This window comes from Natator depressus, chromosome 27 (assembly GCF_965152275.1).
Source record: "Natator depressus isolate rNatDep1 chromosome 27, rNatDep2.hap1, whole genome shotgun sequence".
Classification (NCBI taxonomy): domain Eukaryota; kingdom Metazoa; phylum Chordata; order Testudines; family Cheloniidae; genus Natator; species Natator depressus.
In genome coordinates this window covers 15492136-15512996 of record NC_134260.1, presented here as the reverse complement: position 1 = coordinate 15512996, position 20861 = coordinate 15492136, and the positions used below count along the sequence as shown (strand labels likewise).

The window sequence follows — 20861 nt, the reverse complement described above, 5'->3', positions numbered from 1 at the left end:
GACGACCTTGAACGGGCCCTCCCAGGCGGCCTGTAGTTTGTTCTTTCTCACGGGGATGAGAACCATCACCTGATCCCCGGTGGCGTAGGCCCGGGCCCGCGCCGTGCGGTCATACCAGACCTTCTGCTTCCTCTGGGCTCTGGCCAGATTCTCCCTGGCCAGGCCCATGAGTTCAGCCAGTCTCTCTCGGAAGGTCAGGACATACTCCACCACTGACTCTCCATCGGGAGTGACCTTCCCCTCCCACTCGTCTCTCATCAGGTCCAGGGGGCCCCTCACCCTCCTTCCATATAACAGTTCGAAAGGTGAAAATCCGGTAGACTCCTGGGGCACCTCCCTGTACGCGAACAGCAGGTGAGGTAAGTACTTGTCCCAATCCTGCGGGTGCTGGTTCATAAAGGTTTTCAGCATCATCTTTAGCGTCCCGTTAAACCTCTCCACCAGCCCATTGGACTGGGGGTGATACGCTGAGGCCCAGTCATGCCGGACCCCACATTTCTCCCACAAGCACCGGAGCAGGGCCGACATGAAGTTGGAGCCTTGGTCTGTCAAGACTTCCCTGGGGAACCCCACTCGGCTGAAAATGGTCAGGAGCGCATCTGCCACGGTGTCTGCTTCAATGGAAGCTAAGGGCACTGCCTCGGGGTAGCGGGTGGCGAAATCTACCACCACCAGAATGTATTTCTTCCCCGACCGGGTCGTCTTGCTGAGAGGCCCCACGATGTCCATGGCCACCTTCTGGAAAGGCTCCTCTATGATGGGCAAAGGTCTCAACGCCGCTTTCCCCTTGTCCCGGGCCTTCCCCACCCTCTGACAGGGGTCACAGGATCGGCAATACTGCCGGACGGTGGTAAAGACCCCGGGCCAGTAAAAGTTCTGTAGCAACCTCTGCCGGGTGCGCCGGATTCCCTGGTGCCCTGCAAGGGGGATGTCATGGGCCAGGGACAGGAGCTTGCGGCGGTACTTCTGGGGGACCACCAGCTGCCTCCTGACCCCACAGGACTCCCCTTCCCCTGGGGGAGCCCATTCTCGGTACAGGAACCCCTTCTCCCACAGGAACCTCTCCTGGCAGCCTCTCCTCATGGTCCGTCCCTCACTGAGGTCGGCCAGGTCCCTGAGCTTCTGCAAGGAGGGATCTTTCCTCAACTCGGCCTGGAACTCAGCGGCTGGGGAAGGGATGGGGCCCGGTTCCCCCTCCGTGGCCAGGTCTGAGGCCGCAGCCTCTCTGAGCCGTGCCCCTCGGCGCTCCCTCCCCACCCGAGTAGGGTCTCGCGCCTCCAGTGTGGTACCCTCCCCAGGGTCAGGTCGCAGTGCCCCTCGCCGGCTCTGGCTACGGGTCACAACCAGGGCGGTCTGGGGGTCGCTTGGCCAGTCCTCTAGGTCTCCCCCCATCAAAACTTCAGTGGGCAAATGGTGGTGTACCCCCACATCCTTGGGGCCCTCCTTGGTCCCCCATTTCAGGTGTACCCTTGCCACGGGCACCTTAAATGGGGTCCCGCCCACCCCCGTCAGGGTCAGGTAGGTGTTGGGCACCACCCGATCTGGGGCCACCACCTCGGGCCGGGCCAGCGTCACCTCCGCACCCGTATCCCAGTATCCATTGACCTTCCTCCCATCCACCTCCAGGGGAACAAGGCACTCTCTCCGGAGGGACAGCCCCGCACCCACCCTGTAAACCGAGCACCCTGAGTCCAGAGCCTCCAGCCCTCTGGCGGGGCTGGCTGGGGGTACTCTTCCCTCCTGAGCAGGTGGCAAACTGGTAGCCCCCCTTTCCTGGGTCGCCTGCCCCTCGTCCAGCTGAGTCCCTACCCAGTTAACCCTGGGTAGGTTGGGTCTGCTCAGTTTGTCCCTGAGCCCGGGGCACTGGGCCCGTACGTGGCCTCTCTGGCCACAGTGATAGCAGCTCAGGTCACGTTGGTCCCCTCGAACGGGTCGGAGGGGCCCGACACCAGGCGTTCCCCTTTGGAGGGGGTTCTCCCTATTTCCCCGCTGGGAGGCCCCATGGTGACTCTCTCTCTGCATCGGGGGGGGCCTGTTCTTTTGGGACTCCTCCCGGCTACCCCCTGACCGGCTGTTCACAAACTCGTCGGCCAGCTGCCCTGCATGCTGGGGGTTCGCGAGCTTTTTGTCCACCAGCCACAGCCTCAGGTCGGAAGGGCACTGTTCATACAGGTGCTCCAGTACGAACAGGTCAAGCAGGTCCTCTTTAGTTTGGGCCCCCGCTGTCCACTTGCGGGCATATCCCTGCATCCTGTTGACCAGTTGTAGGTAGGTGACCTCAGGCGTTTTACGCTGACTCCGGAACCTTCTCCGGTACATCTCGGGGGTCAGCCCAAACTCACGGAGCAGGGCCTGTTTGAACAGTTCATAGTCCCCTGCCTCTGCCCCTGTCATCCGGCTGTAGACCTCCACGGCTTTGGGGTCCAGTAAGGGGGTGAGGAACTGGAGCCTGTCTGCAGGGTCAACCCTGTGCAGCTCGCAGGCATTCTCAAAGGCCGTCAGGAAGCTATCCATGTCCTCCCCCTCCTTCCGCTGGGCCAGGAAGCACTTATCAAAGCTCCTTGCAGTCTTGGGTCCCCCCTCACTCACCGCAGCCGGGGCCCCACTGCTCCTCAGCCTGGCCAGCTCCAGTTCATGCTGTCTTTGTTTCTCCTTCTCCTGCTGCTCATGTTGACGTTCCCTCTCCTTCTCCTGACGCTCCCTCTCCTTCTCCTCCTGCTCATGTTGACGTTGTTTCTCCTCATGTTGACGTTGTTTTTCATGATCCTCCAGCTCCCTCATTTTCCTCTCCCTCTCCCATTCCAGCCGCATCCGCTCCAGGGATGGGGAGCTCCGCTGGGAGGATCCCCTGCTGGCTGCTGGGGTCAGGGGGCCCTCGGTATTCGCTGGGCTTCCCACAACCCCTCCCCCAGGCATAGGTAGGAAGGGTCTCGGGGTGTCCTGGGCAGCAGTCTGACCCCTCCCAGCCTGGTCAGGCCCCAGGGCCCACGCTGCGTCCGCCGGGCGGCTTCCCTCAGGGACAGGGATCGGGTCATCCAAGCGATCCCTCTCCTCCAGCTGGGCAATCAGCTGTTCCTTGGTGGACCTCCCGACGCGCAGCCCCCTTTGCCTGCACAGCTCCTCCAGGTCGCTCTTAAGGCGTTTAGCGTACATCTCCCGGCTGGCCACTCGCAGGCCGGGCAGCTGTCCACGGTTTCCAGGAAAAGCCCCTAGTGTGCCAGTCCTTCTTGAGGTCACCACCTCTTTGCCAGGGTCGAGCTGCAGACTCCTCCGCCCCTGGGACCGCTCGCTGCAATCCCCCGGGGGACCCTGTTACTGCAAAAGTCCTTCTCTCTGGTCACACACTCCCAGGGGTTAACCACCCCCTGAAACCGTCTCTCTCTGAATCTTCAGCACATCTGGTCCCCGTCAATCCCCCTTCGTTTTACTGTTCCCCAGTCACTTACTGCAGGAAGCGCCGTTCACGGGGTGCAGTAGATCCCACCGCTGCCACCAGTTGTCACGGAGTGTGGGGGAGTCCAGGCCCTGCACCCCTCTTCCTGGGATTCACTGAGACTCTCAGCCAGCCAGTAAAACAGAAGGTTTATTGGACAACAGGAACACAGTCCAAAACAGAGCTTGTGGGGACACCCAGGACCCCTCAGTGAAGTCCTTCTGGGGGAGCAGGGAGCTTAGACCCCAGCCCTGGGGTTCCCTGTGTTCCTCCACCCAGCCCCAAACTGAAACTAAACCCACCGAGCAGGTTCCCTGCTGCAGCCTCCGTCCACATTCCTGGGCAGAGGTGTCACCTCCCCCTCCCCCTCCTGGCTCAGGTGACAGGCTCTCAGGTCTCCCGTCCCCAGGGCACATTCCCAGGTCAACACTCCCCCCTCCCTGCTGCGTCACATCGTCACAGCGGTACAACCCAGCGGGAATAAGAGAGGCCAAACTGGGCCCATGGGGGCTAAGGACTCTTTCTTTGCTTGTCAAGCACCCTGCACATTGCTGAGGCTATCTGCAATAAAAATCATAGTAACAGGGGCTGCTGGGAGGGGAATGGGGCTGCAGGAGGGTTCACGGATTACCTGTTTGCCTTTAGAAATAGTGTTTATATTATGTAGCAGCACCCAGAGGTTCTGGGGCCGGTCGGAGCCGCCTGGTGATGGGCACTGAGCAAACATACATGGAGAGACAGAGCTCACAAATGCTATGAAATAAGCCCAGAAAAAATAAGCAAATCCCACTCCCATTCCCCATATTTTGGGGGTTGGATGTACCAATCACAAATGTGCTGTAGGCGGGTTGCTGATGATGGCCAGACAGGGTCAGAGACCAACAGTGTCTCATCCCCTCAAAAATCTCCTTCCCCATGGCGTACCCCTCCTATCCGGTTTGGAGCTGGATTTGGCGCAGAAAGATAGAGTGGCAGCAGCGAAGCCCAGGATGCTCTGACTCGACTCACTGTCACTCAGTTTGCCTCGTCAGCAAATTGTCCTTTTCCATCCCTAACCCCCACGTTCAGCAAATGCCCCATCTCCCTCAGGCTCTGCTCCCATCCCCACATTTCCTGCCCACCGCTGCTGCCTTCTCTCCTGCTGTTTAGGACATTAGGTGTTTTCCCCTCTTCCCATCCCCCTCCCTTCCTCTTTTAAAGTCATAAGTTCCTTTCACCGAACGCTTGGAGAGCCTCCAGCTCTCACTGTGTAACTAGAGGTGACCAGGCTTTGCTTTTGTAACAGCTGGGCAGGGCTGGCTCCAGGATTTATGGTGTCTCTGAAACCTGCATGTTGTCAAAATCAAAGCGTTCCCCGCACACTCCACCCCCCCGCGCAGAGCTGACCCAGGTGACTCTCTCTGGCCTCATCCTGAGGGCTGCTGCCCCCTCAATACCAGGAACAGGTGAGGATCTGGACTCTGCATAGGGGTGGGGGCTACACCCCTGATTGGTTAAGGCCCCATGTCCTGTCCTGTCCCACCAGTTTGGCAGAAATTGCAAGCTCAGCTCAGGCACTTTGGAATTTAGTCTCCGTGGGCGTTGGGTGGGGAGGGGAGGGGAGGGGGGTTAGACCAACCCTTCCTGTGATGGAGGAGACGTCTGAGCTGCCCACTCTGCCCCTTTCCTTCCCAGGAGCCCCGTTTCTAACCCCAGAATCATTTTCAAATTCACTCCTTCCATGCTTCCTCATCCTAGGGGTCTCTCACAGTGGAGCAGGGCAGTGTCCCAGCGGATAAAATGGCCATCTCCTCTTGCGGCCAGGTCAGTGGCGCACTGGGCTCTTTTGGCAATATGTCCCTAATTCTGGCCTAGGGACCATCCCCCTGCGCAGGGGCATGGCCCTGCCTTGTGACTTGATCCAAACCTGCCTGCAGAGCCCCGTCCCCTCGGCAGGCAGCGGGACCAGGCCCTGGCTGGGGATGCTTGTTGCAAGGCAGGTATCAGAGGGGGCCCCAGGGCACGGATGGATGGGCTTGGACAGGCTGAAACTGGGAGAAGCCCCCAGGAGAGAGATGGATAAGGCAGTGCCATCGCCTGTCTGTGGGGAGCAGGGCTGCCCGGCACCTGGCACCCACATGGTGCTCGCACCAGGAGCGCCCGCCGTGTCTCAACTGCGCTCCCACAACGGGCACTGGCCCTGCAGCGCCTCCTCCTGGTCCCGGGCTGCTGTGGCAGCTGCCAAGCAAGCAGCCTCTGCCTCCCGTCTCACTGCCCCAGGCCCCAGCCCACAGTAGCAGAGACTCAAGGTGCGGGGGGGCCCTAACACCAGCCCCACAATCACTGTCGCTGGCTTCCCTATCAGCCCAGCACCCCCACCCCTGCACCCCCCCAGCCCAGCACCCCATCTACCCACCACCAGCCCAGCTACCCCCAAGCTACCTCTGGACCAGCACAGCACCCCGCAGCCTGCTCACCAACCCCAGCCCTGCACTCCCCGAGCCCTGCATTAGGATGGGCGTTATGGGAATGAATAGGGCTTGGTGTCAGTCTTGTGGGACAGCCCTAGCTAAGAGCAGTGGGAGGTGCAGCCTCACCTGCTGTCTAACCTCCCAGGCCACAGAGGAAGCTTGAGTTCAGATTCTCTCGTAGTACCCTCCAAGGTCACATTGCCTCCCCCACAAATGACCAGGTCTCCCGGAGCAAAAGCTGGCCTAGGCCCTTAGTCTGCTTCCTTTGCAGGATCAAATTCATCTGGGTCTGAGCCTCAGCAGCCCCATCATTCCCCAGCTGCTCTGAAAACCATGCTTCCTCCTCGGACAACAGACCCCCAATCTTGGGAAGGAGCCTCCTCCCTTGGGACTAGGGAGGGATGAAACTTATTTCCATGTCCCCTTGTCACTAACATCCTTCCAATGATGAGCCCTAATGGTCTCATTAGCTTCTGGCCAGTGCTTGGTCTTCGTTTCCTCCACTCGATAGTCCACTCACTGCATTGACCATTCTTAGCCATTTAACAGGCCTTTCAGGTCTCCTGCCTGCCTCTGCATCATCAGCCCAACGTTCCTTTGTACTCCAGGCAGTGGAAGCTGCTTTGCACCCTGGTATGTGATATGAAAGAGTGTGCAGTGTCCCATCCCATAATATCACAGCCATGACACCCGTGAGTGAGTGGCTTGTGTAGCCCCCCACCCTCATGGTCTGGCTCGACCCAGCACCTTTCAGTTCTAAGCATCCCATTCATTTAAATATTGAACAGCTCACTTGTCCCTTTTGTGGCTTGTGATGACCCAAGGGCTCCTTGTGCCCCATCTACTATTCTGCGGATCTTCAGACATCTTGCTTTTACATCACGTATTTACCAGAGATCACTGTCCCCAAGGCTGCTCACTTAGGGAGCAGATGCTCAGGAGCCAGTTGTCAAATCTTCATCCCTTATTCCTTTCCTGTTGTTGAACTACCCAAAAGGTCTGGAAAGCGAAGTGAGTGGGAATGACTTAGCTCACAGCCTTCTGCAGGGCACCAGACTCTCACTGCAGCCAGATCAGACCCTCGGGAGAGGCCTCAGGCTACCGGGCTTTATATAATTTGATGTTCCTGAAAGACACTAGCCCATGATGAGGACTGGCTAACCTCAGTGAGATCTCACAGATGCTGTACGGCTTGTGCTTTCTCAAGGCTGTGATTTAGCCAAAGCTTCAGGCCAGAGCATGTTTTTAAAGTTGACTTATAAATGTAGGCAGCGCACACTCAGCCTGTGCAATTCATTTCCGGGGGATGTTGTGAAGGCAAAAGGTATAACTGGATTCAAAAAAGAACGAGATAAGTTCATGGAGGACAGGTCCATCAATGGCTATTAAACAAGATGGGCAGGGACGCAACCCTATGCTCTGGGTGTCCCTAGCCTTTGACTGCCAGAAGCTGGGACTGGACGACAGGGGATAGATCACTCAGTGACTGCCCTGCTCTGTTCATTCCCTCTGAATGGCCATTGTCGGAAAACAGGATCCTGACCGAGATGGACCATTAGTTTGACCCAGTGCGGCTATCTAGTCACATGTGCTTATGCTAAGACTCTTCGCCCCTTCAGCCTTCGTGGACACAGGCCATGCCACACAGCTGCAGCGGTTTAGGAATAAGGCATTTGAGATAACTTTGGACCAACATCAAGCTTCATTATTTTCACCTGAGCTAGTTACTACTCAGCATTTATTACTGTTATCGGAGGAACAGAATTCACTCTCCTTCTCCCTGCCTCCCTCCATGCGACAGACTGGATTTAAACAAGTTATTCTAAAAAAGGCTAATGCAAATTCTAACCTGGCCGTGCACCGAGAATGTTATGTTTCCCTTTAAAGATACAGCCCCTTGCAGTAGTGAAGTTATTATATAAAAAGCTAGGCAACATCATCAAGAGAGGGACTTGAAGACAGATCTCCATTATTAAAATAGATTTTTTCCGGCAGAGTGGTCACTCGGGTGCATCAGATTCATTTCTCCTACCACATAAAGACCCTGCAGCCCACAACTCTTAGATACAGCCCCTGTAAGCAGTGATAATGGTGATGTTACTTTATCAAAAGATAAACATAGTAATTAGAAATGGATTTTAAGACCGATCTCCGTTATGCAAATGGGTCTTCTGGGCAGAGTAGTCACTCTGGGGCACCATATTCCTTTCTTCTGCCACACAGAGACCCCGCAGCCCATAACTCTTACAGTCTCGTCAGATTTTGGAAGCCGTCATAGGTGAATGGAGGGAGGACTGGTAAACATGAGGCAGTTTTGGACAGGCAGGCAATATGATTGACTTCACATACACTAGAGTCCTGCTCACTGCTGAAAAAGACGCCATCAGGTGAATATATGGAAGGGTCTGTGTCATAATAATTGTAGGGTCTCAGGAGAATGCTGACTCCATTTCCCACCGTCACTGTGTTGGGAATATCCTCTGCATGTGGGATGTGAAGGAAACCAGTTGTTATCCAGGCAACCAAGTCCTGGGGAAGGGAGACAACGTCAGATAATTTGGTTATTTCAGGAGAACATCCATTTGGGAGCACATACAGGGCAGACCAGTAACGTCACCTGGGCCAAAGCCAGCAAATGCCACCTGCCGGGCTCCCTTTCTAGGAGAGCGGCTTGGACAATGGAAACATTTTCCTGACATTTTTTCCCCATTTGGTTGGGGCAATTTCAGATTTTTCAGACTGTCCTGACCAGCTCTGCTCATTCACTCTACACGCGACTCAGTCGTAGGGACTTCACAAAAGCAAAGGGCTTGTGCTTTCTCGTAACAGGTGCCAACTCGGAAGAGGGGAAACATGGAGTGCAGTGAGTTAATTCTCCTTCCCCAAGGTTTTCCTTTTGTCCCACAGAAACCAAGAATCCTGTTAGCAATGTCTGTCTGAGCCCTGAGCAAAAGAACGGGGCTTGTCTGTGTGGGTCCTGGGCTGTGGATAGCTCTAAGACGGATAATACTCAGCACCCCGTAATACATGGCCCCAGCACAAAGAGAACCGAACTCACCTCGGTCACGATGCTCTCATTGTTTATGAAGTCAGCAAAAGCCACAGTGGGTGTCCAGGGGTCGTTCTGGTTGTAGATGCTGCTACTGGTTGGTTCCTCCTCTTTTCGTTTGGTGACAGCCAGTTTGTACCTAACGAGAGGAGAGAAAGAAGGCAGCTTCACAGGACAGGGACATTTAAAACCAGATTGGGAGAAATATACTACAGGGAACACTCTGCCCTGACGCTACCTGGCAGGGTGGACGGGGCATGGGCTAAATAACGTAAGGGATCTTTTCCATCTCAAGCGTCTACGATCCTAATGTACGCCTCACAAAAATATTACCACAACATTCAGCCCAGCTGTCAGGATCTACTAAGGAAACACCAGAGAGGGTGCCAGCAAGGTGCATCAGCAGAAGGGGAGTGGGTGTGACCTGGGCTGGAATAGCGGGTACTGCAGGTCACGACTGAGATACACGGGCTGAGCTATGGCCAAGGGGTGAGGCAGGACTGGGAAAAGAGAGGGGGCTTCAGGCCACAGTTAAGGTGGATTGGAAGAAGTGTGTGGCAGCAGGGGACAAAATGAACCGATGAAGAAGAAAATTCAATCAAGGTGGCAACAGAGGTTCGGCTTTAAACTCCAAGGAGTGGGCAAACAGCTGATAGGGCATAACTAAGGCTACATTTATGCCACGAAATCCGTGACTTCCAGAGATCTCTGACATTGTCTGCTTCAGCCCCAGGGGTTCCAGTGGGGCCCTGGCAGGGTTCCAGCGACAGGCGACAGACTCCTGAGTGGGCCCTCCTCAGGGTTCCAGCAACGGGCAACAGCCTCGCACAGAAGGTGGGGACGCCTCGGGCAAGCGGCTGGGGTGTCCGGTTTTCTCTTGGGGAAATATGGTCACCCTGCATTTCCCAGATGTTGTGGGTGGAGGGGGAACCCCACAGCTCCCAGCCACCACGGTGGTGGGGGAAACCAGGGAGCTGCAGCAGCAAATGTCACAGACAGGTCACGGCTTCCGTGAATTTTTGTTTATTGCCCATGACCTGTCCATGACTTTTACTAAAAATAATCATGACAAAATCTTAGCTTTCGGCATAACTCCCAGCGATTGGTCAGAGGGAATGTGACACTTTCATTATGGCGTACAAGAGCCTTTGCCCATGTCCATTCTATGAGTACCTGAACCAAGCAGCCACTGGACACCTAGGCATCCACAGGTGACTTATGCATCATCATAAATTATGTGGGAACATCTAGATGAAAGCTGCCTACCTCCCCCAGCTGATAGCTCGCTCCATCAAACTGGTTTCTGGTAGATGTTCCCCGGTGAAGCTAACAATCTGGATCCTGTAGCCACGCTGGTGGCCCCACTTATTTTCACTGTTGGCTGCAAAATAGATGTATCTGGGCATGTTTGAATGGAGCCGGAAAGCAGCCTTGTCCTCTGTGTCCAGGACTGTCTTGGTGAGTCGTGGGCGCTGTATCTGGTGCTCTGGACTCCAAGGAGCCTGCACAGACTCAAATGCCATGTCATGGGCCACGAGAGTATTATACATCCCTAAAAGGCAAAGGGAAATACCACTGAGAAATCACTTCCTGGGCTCCCTAGACAGCATATGCATCCTCAGCATCACCCCGTCCCAGAGACTCTGAACAGCGTGGGTTCTGCATGGTGTTATCTCCACGTCTGCAGCTCTGTGCCCAACAAGCAGTCTCATGCCAAACGAGCGGCTAAGTCCTTCTCAGCAACGACTGCAGTTGTGATGAGTGGCTGAGCTGCAACAAGATGTGACTGACCCCATCATCTGGCTCCTACCCTGTGCAGAGGGTTAAGTGGAGCCTAAGAGGTGCATAACCCTAGTGCTAGCCCATGCAGATTGGTGAATTCTCCCTAGATGACAACGCAGCTAATGTCATTAGCCAAACGATACATGTACAATAGATCGGGGTTTTCAACCTTTTTTCATTTGCAGACCCCTAAACAATTTCCAGTGGCGGTGCAGACCCCATAGTCTGCGTCCATGCACCACAGGATGAAAACCATCACGACAGACCAAGTGGAATATTTCTGCTCACGATTTTGCAGCTTCCTAGAAGAGAAGGTGAACTTGCAAAATGACCCGGGGAGTGAGCAGCACCTCTCAAGAACTGGGCGAGTCCATATACTTCAGGGCCTTGCAGGGAATGAGTCTGAGCGGTAAGGGTTGGGGAGGGGAGGGCGGCTTTTGTCATATGTGAATTCCAGGGATTTATAGAGTGACATTATGATATTTTCTATCGTATTATCCGTCCCTTTCCTAATGGTTCTAACCTTCTGTTCACTTTTTTGACTGTCGCTGTACATAGAGCAGATGTTTTCAGGGCATTATCAACGATGACTCCAAGGTCTCTTTCTTGAGCGGTAACGGCTAATTTAGACCCCGTCATTTTGTATGTATAGCTGGGATCATATTTTCCAGTGTCCATTTCAATGCTGCTAAGTGCAAAGTATTTCATCTGCCATTTTGTTGCCCAGTTGTCTAGTTTTGTGAGATCCCTTTGTAACTCTTACAGTCAGCTTTGGACTTGATTAATTTTGTATTGTCTGCAAATTTTGCCACCTCACTGTTCACCCTGTTTTCCAGATAATTTATTAATATGTTGAACAGCACAAGTCCCAGTACAGATCCTTGGGGGACACCATTTACCCCTCTCCATTCTGAAAAGCTGACCATTTATTCCTACCCTTCATTTCCTATCTTTTAACCAATTACTGATTCATGGGATAAGAGGGAAGATCCTCTCATCCCATGACTGCTTAGTTTGCTTAAGAGCCTTTGGTGAGTGACCTTATCAAAGGCTTTCTGAAAGGCCAAGTACACTATATCCACTGGATGACCCTTGCCACATGCTTGTTGACTCTCTCAAAGAATTCTAATAGATTGGTGAGGCATGATTTCCCTTCACAAAAGCCGTGTTGACTCTTCCCCAACAAATCATGTTCATCTTATAATTCTGTTCTTTACTATAATTTCAACCAATTTTCTGGTACTGCTGTTAGGCTCACCACCCTGTAATTGCCATGATCTCCTCTGGAGCCTTTTTTAAAGTAGGCATTACATTAGTGACGTGACACCCCCCCTCCCCACCAGTCATCTGGTACAGAGGCTGATTTAAGCAATAGGTTGCATACCAGTTAGTAGTTCCACAATTTTGTATTTGAGTCTCTCCAGAACTCTTGGGTGAATACCATCTGGTCCTGGTGACTTAATACTGTTTAGTTTATCAATTTGTTCAGAATCCATCTCTATTGACACCTCAGTTTGGAACAGTTCTTCAGTTTTGTCACCTAAAAAGAATGGCTCGGGCGTGGGGTTCTCCTCCACAACTAGAGCCCTGCCTATCCATGGATTTCCGCTTTATATCTGCAGATATCCGCAGGCACAGACCATTTCTGCGGATCGGACGCGGATACAAATTTTGTATCTGCACAGGGCTCTACCCATATCCTCTGCAGTGAAGACTCTGCAAAGCCTTCATTTAGCTTTTCCACAATGGCCTTATCTTCCTTGAGTTCTCCTTTTGCACCTCACTCATTCAGTGGCCCCATGGACTGTTTGGCATGGTTCCTGCTTCTGATGTACTGTACAAAAAATTAAGTAAGAGTGGCTTATTCCACTACTGGGAGGCCTCCATATCTCAGTGAACTTCCAAAAAAACATATAGTCTGACACACACAGACTTAGGGCTAGCAGATGTTTGGACTGAAAGAGTTCTTGGCCCAAACGCAACAGAACAAGCTGTGAATCATAAGACATATGCCAGGGTAATACTGGCTCACAGACTGCCATTTCTAGCACTGTGGTGCCTGCTTCTTCCACAACTATTGGGCTTTATAGCAACGCATGATCAAGATCTTGAAGAGCATATTGTGAAAGCCAATCGGTCACATTCTTATGGTAAACTCATATAAGCTTTCAAAAAATTTCACCTCTACATTTTTGACCAGCAAAGGTGAAGGTAGGGGGTGAACCTCAGGTTTTGATGTCAGTACATGAAAATGGTGTCCCTACTGCTCATGTTCAACTATGCACAGAGAGAAGGAAATTGAGAGCTGCAGCTCTCCACCTTCAAATGTGAATTCGAATAGTGCTATTCTTCGTGAGCTGTGACCACGCAAACTGTGCAAGGTAGGCGTGCGACCTACAATGCAGAAATGCATCAACTACCAGCTGAAGTGGTCAGAGTTCCAGCAAGGAGACTGAGTGGTCAAGAGATCATGTCAGACGTTCAACCAAGTGGATCCTGATCAGAGCCAGGAGTGGCTTACTGGGGTAGGGAAGAAAGGACTGCAGGCGTCACCAAGACTTGCTCAGCCCTCAGCAGAGAGTGTCTTACAACCGGACAGCCCAGATCACAGCAGACTGCAGAACCAAGTTCCACGCTGGCTTGGCTGGCCAGCTGGCTCAAGGAAGCAATGTGACGGGGAAGCTGAGGATTCATTCTTATGAACACTTCAGAGGTTTGAGGTGTTCTCTGGGGACGAACCACCAACTGCATTGCAAAATATCGCAACAAAAGATGTAGCTGCCGAAGCCACACAGGGCATGGTGCTGAATGCAGAGAGCCTAGGGAAAGTGCAAGTGGCCAGCTCTGCTGAGAAACGGCTTATGACACGAGAGAGGGAGCCTGGTCACGTACAGAGTCATGATCCACTGCCAAGAAATAATGCTCCAACTTTTTCCAGGCTCTATGAGGTGGGGGAAGAAGTCAAAGAAAAGCCTTCATAGTTGAAGCCTGACATGTTTTTCAGCAACAAAGCACAGCCCCTGTGAAGCCAGCAGGACTGTGACTTTGCAACAGATTTCGACACGAGTTAATACCTATCCCTTTGGCATTAGCACAGGCAAATGACTGTCTAAGAACAGGCCCAAAGGCAATATTGGGTGATGTACTGACAGCTGATGTCCACTGCCTGCCAACAGTTAACCCTGGTGGGAGAAGCTGTCTTGTGATAGATGCATAAGCTTTGGTACAAGCCATAGGAAAGCCCTCTGGGGCCAAAACATTTGGAGACCTTGTAGACAGATCTGTAAAAATAGGACTGGATCAGACTTTCACAGAACAGACACTGCGTTTGGCAGTTACTGCGAAGAATAGATTAAGTGTTATACAAGGCAAAAAATGCTCAAGGAGCACAAGATGCAGCTGAAGAAAGGTGGACGGCAGACGTGGGCCTCTCCCAAGTAACTGGATGGATTCCATTGCACTGCCAGTAAATCAGGAGGCTCCCGCAATATTTGTATGGGAGTAACTAAGACTAGTCTACTAACAAATTCAGTGCATGGACACAACGTTGATAAGGGCCCATGGGAATAAGGGAGACGCTCACGAGAAGGATTCCCAGGAACTTTCCAAACTCTGTGAGCTGGGAAAAGGTGGTTATAGGCTCTGGTTTTCAGTTTGAGTTGCTCTGGCTTCTTCTGCTTAGGCAAGGCGAGTTTAATTGAGGCGTTCATTGAAAATAATTTCAGAGCAGCTACAGCCTCAGGAGGAAAGTGCAGCGGGACCCCACTGTATCCATCACTACAGACTATGCCTGTAGCTCTCTCCAGCGATTCCTATGAACTCTCTCGCCACTGGCATGGCGGCTTCATGGCTGCTACTGGCAGGGAATCCTCTGGGCAACCTGACTCAGCAAGCTTCACGTCAAGGGAGCCCGTGCAGCCCCCGTGAGGCCTTCACAGATGCTTGGTCCAGTGGGACAGATTAGTCAAACCCTGGAACACACTCCCAAACCAGCCCTGGGACCAGCTGCTTCCCTCCCTCCCGTCTGCTGCGTGGGCAGTTTCCCAACTGTCATCCACATGAAGCCCTTTGTGCGGGGTAGGACAGGGAGCTCCATGGTGCACACAGGTAATCCATGCAAAAACATGCCCCATGTAATGTACAGTCACAGGCTACCTGGCCCTTGAAGGCAAGCGGGGCTCAACCTGGCCATGATCTAGCAGTTACCCCTCAAGCCTTGCCCTGACGTAGCCGCGTAGGGGCAGTTCGCGATCCCAGCCGGGTGTCATGGAGTTGGAGCGGCTGAGCACGGCTACAGAGAACTACTTCACCAGAGCTGGACACGGCTGACGGGAGCAGGCCCAGGAGAGAGGAGGCAGGGAGTGTGTGTCCCCCCGCATCTCTCTGGGAAGGGCCTGCTAAGGAAACTGAGGAAGGCTGTGGGGACAGAACTGGGCCCTGTGGCAGGCCCTGGAAAGGAGGCAAGATCCAGGGAGAGATTGCAGAGGAAGCAGGATTCTCCTAGGAGAGAAACCCCCAGGGAACTGAGTAGGCTCCAGGGTGGGGCGGGGCTGAGATAGGCTTTGTAAGCGAGAGCAGAAATCTTCAGTAGCCCAAGGGGGCAGGTGAATGATTCAGGTTTGTTTGGCTTTTCACTTGGCCCTTCCGGTTACCCTGGACGGGGCTTGAACTCTGTCTTGGCCATGGAAGACCTGGTGAGAAGCAGACAGCCTGCCGGCAGTGCTGGACCGAGGGTACTGGCGCCATTACACATGGACGCAAGGGGGGGCATTCTAAGGGTGAATGTGCCCCCCGTGTCTGTAAGCTCTTCAGGGGAGGGGCTGTCTAGTCACCGAGTGTTCGTACACCGCCTAGCACACAGGGCCCTGTTCCCCCGAGGAGCTGTCCTTGCGACCCTTGGATCTGCTTTCCAGCAAGCAGCTGAGCCTGGAGGAGTGAGCCCAATTCCTGCAGAAAGGCACAAACGCTGTTTCGGGCTCCGACGCGATGATTCTCCCTGCTGAAGGACTGCACCGAGACAGGACCTGGGACAGTCCGGCAAAGGCCCTGCCAGCTTCCAAGGAGTGTGCGGAATGGCACAAGGCAGGAACTCAAACAAGCTAGAGTTGAGGGTTGTCGGAGAGATCCAGAGTGACTGGCAGAGCCCCAGCAACCTCAGCCTCATGCCAGTGGGATTCCGGGGGCTCCGCAGATGTGAGAAGAGTTAATGCCATCTCTACATTTGGGGGAGGCCTGGTGGGTCACCACCTTAGAGCTGACCAAGGGCTCCTGGCAAATTTCCACTCCTTTTGGCATCTTGGGAAGAAATGTGTCTTGCCCCATATGGATCATCCTGTTTTTAAATCCTGCTCCTTGGATTATACAGTGCTGCCTGCGAGCCTGGACCTGGATCCTTCAGCATCGTGGCTAGCACGCTTATGTGGTAGCCTCGGCCTTGGCCGTCACAGCAGGCGTTGAACCGAGGACCTCTAGAGCTAAAACTTGAGCCTCTATAGGGTGAGCCGAAGAGCCAGGCTCAGGAGCTGGGGCTCCAACAGACACACATGTGTGACACACACACCACTGGGTTACACTTGCAGGGGAGATTGTGGTTGTCTCAGCCCAGGAGCCAGATGCCTCCTGCTTAGGGTTGGTTTTACAATCCCCCCACCCAACTGGGACTCCTAGAAGGGCTTCACTGAAACAAGGACTTGCCTAGTTTGTGAACTGCTGCTCCAGGGATTTATCCCAGCTCCTGAGACCAGCCACCCTGCTGCATTGGTTGTTTTTTTCTGGGTAGAGAAGATAAAGCCAGTGAAGTGCATTATTTACCTCCATCCTGAGGTGCTTCCCTTGCCTCCCCACACCTGCATGGCCAAGCACCTGGTGGGTGACATTTGTTTGCATGAACCTTTCCTTATTAAAGACAGCAACGCTCTGGCTCACAGGGCTATTGCCCCTGAAGAAAGCTGGCCTATGGACCAAAACCCCACTAGGCAAGCAGCAGAGATGGCTTCTCACCAGGAGGGCACCAATCTTAAAAAGGTCACGTTTGGCCTGAGGAACCGGGCGCTGGGCATGTGGATGAGCCTGGGCTGAGAAATGCAACAGAAATAAGCAACCATGAGACAGACTCCTAATGGAGAACCTCCCTCTCCCTGTTTCCTACCAGAAATCTTATCATGCCATGTTGGACAAGGACCATTTCCTTGTGAAAGGACAGTTGGCTCCCACTTCCTCCAGCTAGAAATCCCACGGGACAAATTGAAATGCTGTTGGGTTAGTGGTCCCCGGCTGAACCAACAGCGACCAATGAACGGACCTTGATGGAGTCTAGGGCAAGTCAGCATGGGTCATCCCCTGGGCACTGCAGCAGGACGCAGGAGCCCTGGATTCTGTCTCCAGTTACTTGGTGAGCTTGTCCCCTCAGTTTCCCCGTTTAAGTGAGAACGATACGATTGACCCAGCTCTGTGAAGCAATTCAAGAGCTATGACTGAAGGTCTAATGTAAGTGCTATGCATGCTCACTGCGGCAGTTTGCCCTAGAGTATCTCCCGTCTGCAGCTTCTTGTCAGTCAGACGGTCCTCATGTCTCCACTGCCAGGAGCTCTCTGCCTTTCTGCTCCGTCCAGTGGCTGGTAGTCAGCAGGCTAGCTTTTCTCTACAGAGCCCCAGAACTCCAGTTCGTTTGGTGCTGGGACGGGTGCAGGGGCTGCTGTTACCAGAATTCAGGCCACAGCCCATTGCTGAAAGGAGCTGGTAGGACAGACTTCTAACCTATTCATCTGATGGACATTTGCAAGTCACGTGCAGAGCACAGACAGATAACTGTGCATGATGCAGGCCTCTTAACCAACCCGCCCCCATACCCACCGCACCTGCTTCAACCCTCAGCAAAATCCCAGAGGGCTTGTGAGAAATGGGCAAAACGTAAGGGGTTGTTTAAAACCAGTTTGTACATGTCCTGTGCCTCTCACCGAGCCTGCACAGAGCAGCCTCACTGCTGGAAGGTGAGCACCAGTGTTCCAGCCCGGGGAGTCGGGTTAGGTTCTTGTGACTGCTAGAAACTGATCTGCCAGCATCTCGTCTGCTGCACAATTTACCTTGTTGGTTGCGCTAAGGCTGCTCTCTGCTGGCTGAGAGACGTGTTGCCAGGGCCGAACCAGACAGTGGGCCAGTGACACTCATGCCACTGCCCTGACTTCAGCGAGTCAGCCACAGGTACCCGAAAGCAGAAGGCAGACTGCTGTATCTGCATCCCTCTCACAGCATTAGGGGATGGTGGGTATTAGAATACAGCCACCTGGGGGAGGGAGCCGCACAGCCTGCTAACATGGGAGAGGGGTATTGTAACAGCAGACAAAGATCTGAGCACCTTCTTTCAGCACTCTCGGGGGCGGGATGGCCTGTGCTACCGTGGGCAGCCCCCTGGGCAAGAGGAGAATTCTAACGGTGACCCATTCGCTGTGCCACCCAGAGTATGTTCAAAATGCCCAGTGTAGACTAGAGCTAAAGAGGAGATCAGAGCGAGAGATTTTACTCTGGAGGAGGGTAGACGAGACACCTCTGCAATCTCTCACATACACACGCACACCCTGTTCCTGTCTTCCCTTTCCTAACACTACGTTTGGGATCACCTAGGATTGGAACGTGGGCCCGGGCACTGTGTGTCAAACACAACACAAAGCGGGAAAGCCGAGAGCTGGTCCGGAAGGGAGACTTACCAGCCCTAGGACAGAAAGGAAACAAAACAGCTGGGAGATCACAATACGTGGGTCTTATCCACATGGGTCCCAAGCAGGCACATTTGGTTCCTTACCTCTTGGGGGGTAAAGAGCCTGTCCCTGCAACCCGTCAGCCTACATGGCCAATCCCCCAAGCAGAAGGCGTTAGAGAGCGGAGAGCAGACATCTCCATCGAGGAAGCTAATGCACAAACACCAGGAATGAGACCAGAACAATTCTGGGATGCCCCTTATTGATTTACAAATGAAACACACACGTTCAGTGGGGGTCTCTAGAACTCTTCACTGTTTATCGGTTTTCAGATTTTGACGAATAGAGATTCCTTAACTTCATTTCCTTCACCCCTGGAAATCTGTAAAATGACCAGTATTCCCCTGCCAGGCCCGCTCAGGGCTCCATTCTCTCACTTCGCGATTGATCAGAGCGGTTACACAGCTATTAAGGAGTCTGACCAGCAGCAGAGCAAGTTAACGCTTCCCCACCACAACCAGAGTGAGGACACAAGAGGGGGCAGAGACAGAGAAACCCTATTGCTGGGGCATATGCCAGGCAGGTCCCTCTGATACCAGCGGAAGGAGAAAAGCAGCACTCCAGAGTCCATGAGAAACCTAATTTTGCAAATGTAAATGTGCCTGGGAGGTGCTGAGATACTAAAAGGATGGGCACAGAACTAGAAAGGAAAGTTACACCGAGACCTACCTCCAACGTCCAAGTCCACTTTATAATGGATGGAATGGGTGTGTATCGTCCCCAGGGTGTGATCCCCAACCCTATTGCCATAGTCCAGACCGTCACCGTAGAGAAAGGATGAAGTCATGTAGCCTGTGGCATGGACTTTGGCCTCGATAGCTCCGTTCTCGTAGAAGATGAAGTCCCAGACGTAGTCATAGTTGCCCAGAGTGGCAATGGACCGAAGGACCAGAGCAGAGTTGGTCAGCCCCCCGTAGTACAGGGACTGCAAGTTGGAGTAATGGCGCCTCAGAGGAGACCCAGAGTTCTCCTCAAAAATGCAGATGGAGTTTTTATGCTTTTCAGGTGTCTGGGTTTCAATTAAGTAGTGTGTGTCTACGTACGTAGCTGAATAGGGGCAATCGACCCCCCGGACTAACGGGTACGTGAATCTCCCGATGCCAAAGCTCCCATCCATGTACCTGGTTGACATCCCTCCAGGACAGTTGGACCCATAGACAGATATAGCATCCTGGATACTGATTTCATAGACAATCCTCTCCCCCTTAAATCTGATGTCAAAGAGACGCATCCCCGTGTTCACGTTCACCCCAAAGGCAAAGCTCCAGGCCCGGGAGACGACTTGGTTGTTTTGGACACTGTAGCGGGGCCCATGAGGCTCGTACTGCAGAGGGAACGGGGCCCTGGGAGCTGCTCGGGGCTGCATGGAAGAGAATCCCCCGTCAGGTGGGGCTCCCTTAACTGGGTCCACTTTGACATGGCCCTGCTTGAACTCGCTCTCCAGCTGCACCAAGTCCCCGTAGTACTGGCCGTTAAAGAACACTTTGCTCACCCTCCACTGGGAAACGTCCAGGCTGCTGTGATCAACCAGCACCTCCAGCCCCACCGGGTGCAGGAAGAAGCCGCTCACGTTGTGGAACAGAATAAACCAGGTGTTGCGGTCTCCAGACTGGAACCCCCGGGGGGCTGAGGTTAGTGATGCAAAATTGGTCCCATCATAATCCAATACTTGACTCAGAAAGGTAGGGGCTGTTGAGAATGCCTCCTTCCGTAAGAAGATTTCAATCTGCTCATACTCCTTCCCCAGCACTGGTCTGCGGTGGTACGGCAGCTTCCCTCCATACTTCTGCACCGTGATGTCCTGGTGAGTTGTTGGTGTTGGCAGGGGACCCACCACATACTCCGTGACATTTGGATCTGGCTGGTTTCCAAAATACACCACAGCCAGTGCCTGCCGGGGGGGTCGCCTGCCCCCATGATCCAAGAACCCCAGCACCTCTGCCTTTGTGGGGAGCTGCACATCGATGTAATAAATGCAGTTATCAGAAGGGTTTGCTTGAGAGGCATCTACCAGTGGCACCCCAAGGTTTTCCTGAAGATACGTCACCACTTGCACCATTTCTTCTGGCGTCAGATCAGCAAAGACCAGGCTCTGGTCACTGTGCTTTCCCTGCAGGGTGCTCAGGGTCTGCGGCTCACAGCTGGCTGGTTTCACTCCTCTAGTCAGCAACACACAAACCAGAGCGAAAATTGTGGCTAGCGCCAGAACCAAGAGGATGAGAACAGTTTTCAGGTTCATGTTGCTGCAGCCACAAAGGCAGAGGAGACTGTGAGAGCCTTCAGGAGCCACTTCCAGAGTGGAGTTCCCAGCTGCACGCAGCCTGTTTAAGCTGCAGCTGGACGGGTTAAGTACAGGAAACATGAAATGTGGAGGCGAGGTGAGAGGAGGAGGA

General features: G+C 53.5%; 1 protein-coding gene across 1 annotated transcript; it reads right to left on the bottom strand.

Annotated features, from left to right (window-relative positions):
* Nucleotides 1-7637: 7637 nt before the first annotated feature.
* Nucleotides 7638-20783, bottom strand: LOC141978378 (amine oxidase [copper-containing] 3-like). The gene is made up of 4 exons (XM_074940415.1): nucleotides 19138-20783; nucleotides 10199-10484; nucleotides 8942-9071; nucleotides 7638-8412 (listed from the first exon to the last, which is right to left on the bottom strand). The coding sequence occupies exons 1-4, from the start codon at nucleotides 20705-20707 to the stop codon at nucleotides 8128-8130; spliced, it is 2271 nt and encodes a 756-aa protein (XP_074796516.1). The 5' UTR covers nucleotides 20708-20783; the 3' UTR covers nucleotides 7638-8127.
* Nucleotides 20784-20861: the final 78 nt, after the last annotated feature.

Coding starts and splice junctions, on each gene's coding strand:
- LOC141978378 (XM_074940415.1), bottom strand. CDS start 20,707: ATGAACCTGAAAACTGTTCTCATCCTCTTGGTTCTGGCGCTAGCCACA. Junction 10,485..19,137: donor AGTGGACTTGGACGTTGGAG/GTAGGTCTCGGT, acceptor TTTGCCTTTTAG/GGATGTATAATACTCTCGTG. Junction 8,413..8,941: donor ATGAGAGCATCGTGACCGAG/GTGAGTTCGGTT, acceptor TCCCTTCCCCAG/GACTTGGTTGCCTGGATAAC.